We start from the raw sequence: 12,363 nt of genomic DNA, 5'->3' as shown, positions 1-12,363 counted from the left end.
TTTAGCCTCACAGAGTATTTCTGTGCTCTGCCTCCGGCTTCTTTGGACATCTTGGACTTGAGAAACAATCATCAGAAAGATGAGAAAAGAAACAGAGATGTCATCTTAATCATGTTCATATGTCCTCACAGACAGAGAGGCGGACAGACGAGCCCCCCAGAGTCCAGGGGGGTTGGAATGAGCTGTGGCTAACCGCTGGTTTCTTCCATCCCGACCACTGTGCAAGTTCCCACCATGCCCTGTTCACACACTGGTGTATGAACACACATCACACGATCACAGGAACAACAAAAATCTGTCTGAATATGAAAAGTTAGACTTTATCACTTCATACCTGCAGAAATTCATAAACAGATTTTTCTTCTACTGTTTCATCTTTTTTAAAAGGATTTCTTTGAAGTTAAAAACATTTCCTGGAGTCATCATGTCAGCACCATCATATGGAAGAAGCTCCCTCTAACAGATCTTCATTTACACTGATCCATAAATCTGTTCATAATAACGTTAAAGACATCGATGATACAGAGATGAATAAAACTTAATGTTGACTCATAGGTTGTGGGAAGAGATCATTTTATTCTTAGCATTAGAAATATTATATTTGGTGGCTTTTACGAGTCCCACACTGACAAACTGAAATGTCTAAACCACGGATGAGGCCCATTCAGCCCAATTTGACCTTAAACTCCACTTTTCTGTCTCAGATATCGTGATAGAAGAAAAAAAAAGTGAAATCCCAACAATACATCTCAGTTCTTCGATATGATAAAGAAATACTGTTGCAGTAAATGGATGAAATCTGTCAGCCTGATGTTTCTGGATTAAATGTTAAAAAATAAATGTGCAAAATTCCTGAAAAATGGTTCAAATTCCCAGATTCTCCTTAAATAATAAAGCAAAGGAAAAAGTCTTTTCTTTTCTATGAAAAACACTTTTTTTCAGAGAGTAAAAAAGAAGGAACTTTTTACAATCATTTAAATTTTTATCCATTACCTAAAAGCTTTAATGAAAATATTGAAAGTATTTTGCTACCACTTATTTTAAAATCTGTGCCCTCCCTTCCAGAGCCACGCAGTGGGCCGGGCTGGACTCTTAGCGGTCCAATTCTGGCCCTCGGGCCATAAGTTCAGAACCCCCGGGCTTGTTTTTAATGAAGGAATCTTGACTTATTCCTAACAAAACACCGTAAAGACATTAAACCTGTTTACAGACTTTACGCCACTCTCTCGTTTCATTTCTGTGACTCTGCTGCACGTATGAGTCGCCTGTTTCTAAGCAGTTTGTAATGATTTATGGTGTTTACAGGACATAACCTGTAACGCAACGATGAGCGGGCGTGACAGAGCTTTAGAAACGTCTCCCGTCATCCTGAACATTCACAGAAGGCATTCTGGGAAATGCAAGAATAGCAACCAAAGAAGTAGCGAAGGTGCCACACCTGTATTTATGTGAGAAGAGTGACACCAAGTGGCCACATACGAGTACTACCATAACACAGTTGGATAACTACAGGTCGGTTACTTTGGTTAACTCGAACAGAGACTTGGGAGAAGTTTTCCAACAGTCAGAAGACTTTCATGTTGGAAACGTTACATTCAAAAACACACAAATCTGCTTGTTTTCATCTTTTCCCACCGTTTTCAGGCTTGCTTGAAATTTATTCTGAATGTGTGCATCTGGATGTTGGGGATCTGTAGGCCATGCTAGCTTTGCACTCACCTCTTCTTTTCGCAGGTACACTGTTATTAGGTCACACCTCATAATCTTTGAATGCAGGCGTTCCCAGTCCCATTGCCACAGGTGCACCATGGAAAGCTGAAGTACAGCAGCTCAACCAGTAAGTGTCAGACTAGAGTTACAGAGTGAGGTCACAGATTGCTGAGGTGCGTAAAAGTGACCAACCCTGGCTGACTCAGTAACTCCACACCTGCAGAACTCCTCCGGCTTCAACATCAGCACAAAATCTGTGTTTCAGGAGCTTCATGACACGAGTCGTCTTAATATTAATGGGTTAGTTTTGCAATAAACTTTGACAATTTAATGCTTCCAACATCTCTGCGACAGCATGGCCGTGACAAAGCGAGGCTCATACAGGCTTGTTTGGTGAGGAAGAACTTGCACAGTGGGAGGTCATAAACCTGCAGGCGTACCACAAACAGCCAGCGGTTGGTAATGCACCCCTCGCTGCTTTTTTAAATGTTCTAGAAATGTTGTCTCCTCGTATCGAGGGGCTGATTCATCATTATCACTTCTAATGTAGCAATAACTTCATTATGTCATTAATCACTCATTAAACTTGGACAGCATGAACATGAAGCATGAAACTGACCCCCTTTTTAAGACTTCTGTTGAATGATCTTTGATAAAAGAAAAACAGATAAAACAGCAGATCTCGTCTTGGCGTCATATTTGTTCTTTAATCTTCGATGGCTATCACACATACCGACCGACGGGATTCAACATAAAGTGTTCCAGATCTTCACAGTATTGCATTTTTGCACAGTGTTTTTTTTTTTTAAAAGTTTGTTTTTTTACAGAGTAAAGAGTTCTTGAGTGAAGGCACAAACCTAGAGATTACTTCTGCAAATGAAATCCCTACGGACAAAAGTTGAGAAATCAAGAATATCAAACAGAACGCTGCTGCTAGAACAGTTTTACGCAAACAGAAAAGCTAACGTCACCTCTACCACCTTACTGCAAGAAAGGCAGAGAGTCATATTCAAACAAACAATACATCAGGTACAATACTTTTCTTTTCTTGCACACTTGAACCGCCTCTTGCACATCGATCACCCCAAACATTGCAAAACTCTTTCAAACCTGTGCACGAACCCTGCTGATTGTCCGTTATACATCCCTCTTCCCATCGAAAGACATCCAACAGTGCCAAGTGAAGCTCTCTTGGATGGTTTAGTGCAACTCTCCTTCAAATACCATTAAAATAGACCTCGCTCTGCTACAAAAGTACACATGGTAGTACAAGATAACAGTATTTTATAGGATGTTTTTGCTACATATGAAGCATGCTTTCACAGTAACACAATAGCTACATATGTAGTAGTAGTAGTGGTAGTAGTAGTAGGGCTGCTTCATGCATCTTCTTCCATTTTCCAAATACAAAACAGGAAGCAGTTCAGAGTCGAACCCAACGCCTGCACACTTCCAAGAGATCTGCTGTTGTCTGAATAAAAAAACCCCAAACTTAAAGCTAGTTAGTCATCCCTGACCGGCAGAGTAAACTGGCATCCACACAGGAAGAGGAAGTCGCCAGAAACCTCGAGAAACCTCATGAAATTCAGCAACTTGTAGGTGGAGGAACCACACGTGCACAGAGCCACTGAATGTTTACCAACGGGAGTGAAAAACCACTTATTGACTGTCACATGACCGTACAGCAGCAAATCATGAGCTACAAAGCCGTAATGTCTCCCAAGAATACCGTTATGTTTCATATCCAGAGACCTGCCAGACACCATGCAGCAAGCTTCTACCAGGATATGAACACATTACCAGATGGCAGACAGAGGATGACGTTGAACTGTTCATGATGAGGGTCTCCGATGGCCAGAGACAGATGGCAACTTACGGCAGGAAAAAGATGCTAAAAAAATGAGGCAACTTCAGCCGAGAGGACATCTGAGAAGATCCGTCCACAGCATGAGGTTAGTCATTAGTGTGGTGCTGGATGGTTTGGATCACTCCCCGATTCTAAGCTTAATGCCCATCAAAAGACGGGGTTTTTATGTCAACAACAGCAGTGCTCAGTGGTCGGTTTATCCAAACCTATCAGCATCAGGTTTCTCCAAGCGGCGAAATTCAAGAATACCGTTTCAGGGACACGAATCCAATTTTTGACCACAGGACATTAATATCAAAGATATACTCTACATTACTACCAAACGTCTCACATCTCAGTTTGATTCCAATGAAAACACAAACATATAATTGGCTTTAAATATATTCTAGTAAATCTGAAATTCAAAAAGGGTGCCTGGAAGCTCAATTCTCAAAGATCTGACAAGGTCAATCGAAAGTCAAATTCACACCGACTAACTGGAAAGAAAGAGAGAATAATAGATAATACAGATTTCATGCTGTAGCGCCTCAGCAGCAGCAGGGTAATATGCTTCCATAATTACATATTTCCAAGACGAATTTGCATGACATAATTTAGGAAATACTGAAATGTTTCCAGAACCTGCACCCTGTTAGACATAAAATGATTTGTATTTGCAAGTCATACAAAAGTCCTGTCAAGTTATAGTACTGTAGGACCACCACCTCCACTTGATGACATGTAACAGCTCTGTATATAAAATATCAACACCATCAACAAAACCTAAACCGACGACAGCAAAGATACAGTTTACACCAAACACTGCCTTTTTTACATTTACATTCTAACATTAGATGAGTGCAGAAATGTAAACGGATCGAGGAATGATTCTGTTAAACAAGCCGTGGTGAGTCGTTAAGAATACTGCAAATGGACTGTACGCATTCACGGCACTGTTAAGTCACTTTGGATGAAAGCGCTGACGCGACGTCATTCGTGTGTGATTGGAGAATCTCCACCCGTTTAGACGTGAAGGAGCGCAAGCTAAAGCCCGAAACGTCGGGACTTGAAGCACGGCGTCGCTTCACTGTGAGCTATAAATTAACTCATACATTCGTTAAGTGTGTGGCGTCCTCCAGACCTGGGCCAAAGCGCTCCTTCATGTACCTGGACAGCTATATTCAAAAAAGCAAGCCTCTCCAAAAGCATCTGCACTTGTTGGGGACTATTTTCAACCGTCTCCACTAAAGGGCGTCGGCTACGCCAACAAGCCTTCGGGTCTTTTTTCAGTTCAGATTGTCTGAAATGGGACAAACCGTCCAAAAAGTTGTGCTGTTTTGGTTTCTCTAAGTTCGCCACACCACTGATGAAATCCTGCTTTGGCAGCAGGTCGGTGAGTTTCTCACCGATGGATAGCATGACAGCTCCTTAGAAGTGAAGTTAAAACATCTTAGCAATGGGCGTCATCGTCTAGGACATGTGACATCATCTACAGACGTCGCAGTGATGACTCAGGACACGATATCGAGGTCCCGCATTTTGCCCTGCCCTCGGTGTTATGATAAGAGACATGCAACCGAGCAGCTACAGATCATTTTACTCCAACAAGTGTCCACACCCAAAGTCCAGTGGGGTGGAGTCGAGATGGTGGCGGCAGCGTGTCAGCACCACATCAAACCCACCGCTAAAACATCATCGCCCATTTCTGCAACATTTCGTCCTTATTTGAGTAGTGTAGAAGGAAGCGGTTTCCTCCATGTTTACTTATCACCTGTTGTCATCTTTCCTCGCTATGCATCAAAAGCAGATCGATCTTCGAAGGAAACTCCTCTCAGCTACATGCTGAACAGATCTGACCCGGGTCTGGCATCATCGAACTTGTGCCTGTGCTTTAAAAACCAAATCAGTGCTGACAAGGAGGCGTTACTGAAAATCAACTTCACTCAGAGCGTGTCCGAGGCTGGTGCCGAAAACCGCAGAAAGAAAGACGTTGTATGCGCAATAAAGGACAGTTCAAGCACAACCCAGTCGTGTGTGTGGGTCCTGTGTTACAGGAGCATCCTAATGGCTCAAACCACCTCAGCCGATTCCTCTTCGTACAAACTAAACTGGTGGTCATCAACAGCTTACTGCAATCAACCACATCACCCTCAGTCTTATTATCACTATACTCGGGAATGGGATTCTCAGATATACATTTTCCCAGATACGTTCACTGAAGAATCACCTCATTATGCTGGTGAAGAGGGCTGTGTGCCTCTGTGATCCTGGGAACATCACTGTTTGAGAAAAAAACCCTGCTAGAGTTTTCCAAGGCGAACAGGTCCCGGGTGTGTTTGGTTTTCTTTTCTGAGTAACCTCAATAAAAACTGACAACTAGAAGTGATAAACGTTGCCCAGAAGCTATCAAAGCCAAACCAGGGGTAATGGTGATGGGTGGAGCCCAAAAGAGCTGGAGTTGGGTATCACCTGAAATAGCCACGACTACAATGGCACCGAATTTGGTTCCATCAAGCAAAGAAAAAGGACTGTGGCTATGCAAACCCTTTACATACCAGGATCCTCCCTTGGAGAGGAATAGCCCAGACTATGAGCGGAAAAGGATTTAAACCAGACCTTTGAAGCAGCCTTGAAACATGGAACCAGTTGGGCACAGCCCAAAACAGTCAATGCTAGAAAGGATAGACAGTAGAGTTGGGTGCACCATGCAAAGGCAAGGACCCAGGATTTCTCTTGGAATAGTAAGAATTTAGCTCCTTGTACCTCCTCCTTCAGCAGAAAGCCAAAGTTTCACTCGTGACGGGTTGTTAAGATGTGACTGAACAATAACAGACTAAACAAATCTTAAACTATCGAGATGGTCCCGGGTGATGATTTGGCTTAGAAAGCACAGGCAGAGACACGATAACTTGACTGATCAGGAGTTTTTGAGCGAACCAGGCCAGGATGTGAAGGTCTGACCAGAGGAGAGGACGTGTCATCAGGCGTCAAATTCAAATTCTGTGATCAGACGGGCATTAAATCATAAATCAACAGACGAATAGAAAGCACACCTTTGTACCTGAAGATAAAATGAACCATTATACTTAACAGACAGAATTCAGTTCTATGTTTCAATATCGAAGGTTTACCCAGTCATACATCCAAAGGAAAAAGAACCAAGTGTAACAGTTTACACTTCCACTCCAGTTTAATAATCTATGGAAAAGTACCAAAATTACAGCAATGAATTAAAAGTGGAATGTGTCTGATGCAAAGAGCTCATGGAGTCATATTTGTTATTGCTTTATGTTGTAAACCCTGTTCGGAGGAAGCAGCCATGATAATCTGTTATCATCTTCAGAATTATTTTATCCAATAGATTTTATGTAAAAGCTGGATGCACTGGGTCAAAAACCAAGTAAGCAGAACCTTTAATGGTGGCATAGCCTTCTTCTTGTCATCAGACTCCGCCCCCTGCTGGCCATTAGAAAGAATGCAGGTTTAAGGCACTTCCACACTGGCACCACTTCTCAGACCTGGAAGCTACGTCCATCTTTTATATATAGTTTCCCCTCCATTATTATTAGAGACCACAGGTCATTTATGGAGTTTTCAGGAGGAGAAGCACTAAAGTATAAATAATTAAATATTTTTAAATAATCTGCCAGATACAAAAAATCCTTTTTAAAATCATTTTAGAAAATTTGGCCTAAATTTGCAATGACAAAAATATTCATGCCAAATTTATTACTGTTTAGTATTTGAATACTTAACTTTTGGACTCCTGGGAGTCAGACTAACAAATCCAGCTTTAAGATGAGAAGTGGTGTAAAAGAAGTCTGATGTTGATGGGAGCTACTTTTCCATAGGTTAACGTACTGGAATGAAGTCACCGTGTGATAAAGTCTTGCCCCCTGACACCCCTCCCTCTGGTCTTTCTCTGCTGGTCTAGTCCTCGTACCCAGTGGACCGGCGCCGCTGATGGTTCCAGATGTCGTCTCTGTGTTCAGGCCGGCAGAACAGCCGGGATGACTGAGCTAGGCGCTCCCGGTGTTCCCGCTCCCGATCTCGGTCTCCGCCTGGTTTGGAGAACGGAGGACGTCCGCCGAACTGGGACGAGGACTGAGTTCTGCTGTCAGCGAGACCAGACGAGGACAGCTGACCTCCTGCTGACCTGGAGACGAAACTCAGACATGAACGAATAAACAAACAAGAGAAGGAAGCTGTCATTTTAACTTCATATGATGGAAACATTCACGCCTCAATTACAATTTTACACAGTATGAGCGGGTAGCCAGTCACACTGATGATAAACCAGAACTGTCCCTGGTTGGTGTCCAGCCTGGAGACCATCAGCACCTCAAATGCTGCCTTTTCACCTGCATCACTGATGATCTCTTTAAGCTCAACAAATCCTTATGAGTTTGACACGAAACAAGAAAGAAAAATGCACCAAACATCCTTTTATGTTCAGCAACTTTACATCGAAGACACAAGAGTAACCCGATCAGGTAAGACATGAAAACTTTCAAAAATGACAAACTTCCATCCAACTGCAAAAACAGACAGAACCTGCTGTGCAACATTAGTCGGTTTTTACGGACACGCTGGACCGAACAGCTGGTCTCACACGACGAACAAAGTTCAACAAGAACCTTTGAAGATGAACAGCATCTGACCTGAGCGCACACAGAGAGAGTGTGGTAATCCCTCTGCAGTCACTGAGCGAAAGCACAAAGCATCCCATGTGGAGCCATGAATTAAACATGAGAACACCACAGAGAAACCCGACAGATGACACGAGAAAGCTCCTGGATGATTTTGACTTTGATTTAGACCAACAGCAGCAGATTACCTGCTCTGTTAGAGGCCAGTTCCTGCTGAGCAACAAACCTTTTTACACCTACACCCCATCGGTTATTGACGACTTTCCTCCCTCTCAGCTCAAATTCAAATGATTTGCAATAAAAAGCCAAGAGGAAAAGGAAACAGCTGCTGTAATGCTGCACTTTCAGAGGAACACATATGAATTCAAATCTACTTTATTTATATAGCACAAATTCACAACAACAGTCACCTGAGGGCACTTTATGATGTAATTATACAGAGAAAACCACAACAATCAGACAAACCTGTATGAGAAAACACTTGGTGACAGTGGGAAGGAAAAACTCTTTTTTTTAACAGGAAGAAACCTCCAGTAGAACCAGGCTCAGAGAAGGGCGGCCAGAGTTTAATACGATTTTAAATCCTACATTTCTTAGCAGTATTTAATAATATAAGTATAAGGTTCAACCTGTTTGTGTCCAGTTAACACTTTAATATTTCTCCTTGATTTCAGTCTGAAAATTCGCTAATACTGTTTATTTAAAGTAACGATGGACTCACCTGCTCTTAGTTATTCTGTGAGGGCCGTTATCAGTTTTCTGCTGGTGCTGCTGAGGTGATAAAAATCACAAGAATCAGGCCTTCATCAGAGCAATAACCCACCACAGTAAAACATCATAACTGGAAAAGTCAGGATTAATTCAGTCTGTCAGTGTAAAAGTTATTTAAAAGCAGCTGAAAAAAAACAAACATAAAATGACATAAAGAAACACAAAGACTTACAAAACAACTAGAATAAATAAATGAATGAATAAAAACAACCAAAGACAGTACCTTGTAGTGGTTGCACTGTGGCGGACTACCGTTGACCTGGTAATACTCCACCAGCCTCTCGGCCAGAGCGATACGTCTCAGCAGATTCTCGATGAAATGCTGGATTCGAACTTTGCCGCACGTCTCCTGGCGAACCGCTGCCTCCAGAAACTTCTGGATGGTTAACACTTCCCTGCAAAGCAAAAATCACCCAATTCATAACTTAAATATACCATTCACCCCCAGCTATGCAAGAGAGGCAAAAGGGAAATAACAGGCTGCACCTTCAGATCCTGTCCATGAATCTGATAAGCAGGATCAGAGACAAGGAGCAACCCTGGAGTCCAGCACCATCCACCTGGCACATCCTCCAGACCAGCGGTCCCCAACCTTTTTTGCACCATGGACCGTTTTATGGTCGACAATATTTTAACGGACCGGCGTTTAAGGTGTCGCGCATAAATACAACAAAATAAAACCAGTACTGGTACCAAAAAAAGGAAGATTTATTCTTAACAAACAAAAAAATAAATCCCTGAAAACATAAATTTCACCCCCGAACCTCAACTCTCGCGGCCCAGTACAAAACGACTCCGGTCCGTGGCCCGGGGGTTGGGGACCGCTGCTCCAGACCACATCAGTGAGATCCTGCCCGCCTCACCTCTCTCGTCGCTCCAGCTCATTCTCTGAGGCATTGAGCTGCTCCCTCAACGCGGCAATAACCATCACAGCCACATCCACCTGTCGGCTAAGCGACCTCTCCTTGTCTGCAACTTCCTGCCTCTCCTGGGCCAGATGCTGTGAGTGAGCACGCTCACACAGGAGCTCCGTGTCGGTATGAGCCAGCTCGGTGCTCACCCTGGCCAGCCGGCGCTGCATGGTGCTATCGGCCGCCCTCAGAATGCTGGCCAGCCGCTGCCGCACTGCAGCCGAGGCTGCTGCCGTCTCCAAACCGGAGTAGGAGTTGTGCTCTGGTAGGTGCAAACAAGACGAGACGTTACTGCAAAAAACAGATGTATTCTGATACTGCAACACTCTGCTCCAGAAACCCACCAGTCAGATCCAGATCCAGGTCCAGATCTGGGTCCGGTGGAGGGCCAAGTGGGGGGAACAGTATGTGATGGTGGTTGATGTGGTGATGGTCTGACTTTTTTGAGGAAGTTTTCAAATCCTCCTCATTTCTGCTTCCACTTCTCTCTTCACCCTCATCGTCCTCATCCTCCTCGTCTTCTTCCACATCTTCGTCTTCTGTCCCCACATCGATTTCCTCGTCCTCCTCCTCCTCCGCCTGCGTCCCTACCCCAACGCTCTGGGTGCGCCTCCTCGCAGACCCATATGAGTGGAGGTATCCGCTGTCTCTGCTGTCGCTGAGAGAGCGGACATGAGGTGGCCTCCCTGTACTTTGCTGCCCCCTACGCGTCGGGAGGCTCATGTCGTGCCACGGGATAGCTGCCGTCAGCGGGTCGGGGAGCTTCCCGGTAATGCTGAACCCTTCAGTGACCATGTCTGGTGAGCGATACGAGTGGCGGTACTCGAGGTGAGCGCGGAGGGAAGCCAAACTGTGGAAACGCTCTTGCTCGCCACAGCGGGGACAGCGGAAGGGGAGGTCACAGGGAGTGACAGTGTCCACAATCGCGCCGCAGGCCTGGCCGTTCCTCTCTAAAAGGAAGGATCCAGAACCTCGGGAACACAACTTCTGCTGCATCACCTTACACCTGAGAAGTACGGAGGGGATTAGTGCTGAAAGACTGAAGACCCTAATTTACTGACTACAAAAGCTGCATTAGCTCAAACACCCACTCCATAGACTCCCAGGTTAGAATGTCCAACTTTACAGCAGACACAAACTTGGTAACCTTTAGGATGTCTAGAGATAACCCTGCCTGACCTCATCTGTCCATCACCACTGCAGACAACAAGGGGCTCAGATCAGACCCCTGATGTAAACCCACCTGTCAGCCCTTCACACACCCCACCTCATACATATCCTGCACCACCTTCACATACTTGACAGTCTATCATATGGTTTCTGTAGATCCACAAAGACACAGTGCAACATCACATCCTCGTTTCAATACATTTATTTAATTTATTTAAATGTACATTGCATTTCTTTTTACAATAAAAAGACAAAAAAGATTATTATGGGCGATGAAAGCCTCATTTTACACAGCTTATTTGTTTTGTTTTGGGGGTTTTAAACACATATACATAGTCATGTACACCTGGGCTAATGTTAAGTTTCTGTTACCTTGGAGGATTATTGTGTTTATAGTTAATATAGACCGAAAATATGTGATTTTAAGTGAGCTCGGACCGGCTGAGCACAAACGGAGAGGACTTCCCCCTCGGTTCCCCCTCAGAGTCCGTTTGATCCCGAGTCTGAACAACAGGTACCTGTCGTTATCACAAAGCTGCACCGTTAGCTTTACCTGGCTGCAGCTGCTAGCCTAGCCTAGCCAAGCGGGTTAGCAGAGACCGAAACAATCGCTGAATCACGGCGGAAGGATTTAAACTCTCTTACCGCGCGCAGCTTTAACGGCTGCCTTCAGATGACACTCCCAGATGACCCGTTACTGTCTGAAGGAGTCCGCTCGCAGCCCGACGCAAACAGCAGCCTGCATGATGTCATTCATTCAGGACACATAGGACCAGACAGCAAGCTAGCAGCGCCGCTGACCAGCCACATCCGGGAAAACGTTTCAAAATAAGATCAAATGCGTCACTTCCGTCCAGGGTGCCGGCGAAACTGTTGGTTTTGTTCATTTATTTATATTCAAGGTTTTTATTCTTTCTTTTTTTTTTTTCGTTTTAAACGTATTTATTAGAATTTTTCCTCTTTTTTTACTTTTACTGCTGTCATATGACTGCTCAGGAAAAACCTGAAAGCTGGGATGGCGATGCATCACCACCAACGATGAGACTGACTGTGAAAACTAGTGCAGTAATCGGTGCATGAACAACTGAGGAACTTTTTCCAGCAAGTTGTAAGACTGTTGAACTCTGGCACTGCTCTGGAGCCTCTGAAATGTTCACTCTCTGCCTGAACATTTTCTTGTTTATAATAATCATAATAATAATAATAATAAAAGATTTTCTTATGTATACTGAATAAGACTGTAAATGTGTTTTCTGTTCTGTTGCTTTTGTGTCTTCACTCTTTTTGGTTTTCAGGTCTCGCTGGA

General features: G+C 43.9%; 1 protein-coding gene across 2 annotated transcripts; it reads right to left on the bottom strand.

Moving 5' to 3' along the window:
• Positions 1 to 2,392: 2,392 nt before the first annotated feature.
• Positions 2,393 to 12,228, bottom strand: znf365 (zinc finger protein 365). 2 transcript variants are annotated; one of them, XM_042226494.1, is made up of 6 exons: positions 11,703 to 12,228; positions 10,232 to 10,893; positions 9,840 to 10,149; positions 9,200 to 9,371; positions 8,927 to 8,973; positions 2,393 to 7,712 (listed from the first exon to the last, which is right to left on the bottom strand). In XM_042226494.1, exons 2-6 carry the CDS (start codon positions 10,881 to 10,883, stop codon positions 7,487 to 7,489), a joined length of 1,407 nt encoding a protein of 468 aa, XP_042082428.1. In that variant the 5' UTR covers positions 10,884 to 10,893; positions 11,703 to 12,228; the 3' UTR covers positions 2,393 to 7,486. The 2 variants fall into 2 exon arrangements, with proteins under 2 accessions (XP_042082428.1, XP_005937094.1); XM_005937032.3 differs by having other exon boundaries at positions 8,927 to 8,976; positions 11,703 to 11,991.
• Positions 12,229 to 12,363: the final 135 nt, after the last annotated feature.

This window comes from Haplochromis burtoni, unplaced genomic scaffold (assembly GCF_018398535.1).
Source record: "Haplochromis burtoni strain Fernald_Lab_line unplaced genomic scaffold, NCSU_Asbu1 Contig_214, whole genome shotgun sequence".
In the NCBI taxonomy this organism is placed as follows: Eukaryota; Metazoa; Chordata; class Actinopteri; order Cichliformes; family Cichlidae; genus Haplochromis; species Haplochromis burtoni.
This window is presented reverse-complemented; position numbering and strand designations above follow the sequence as displayed.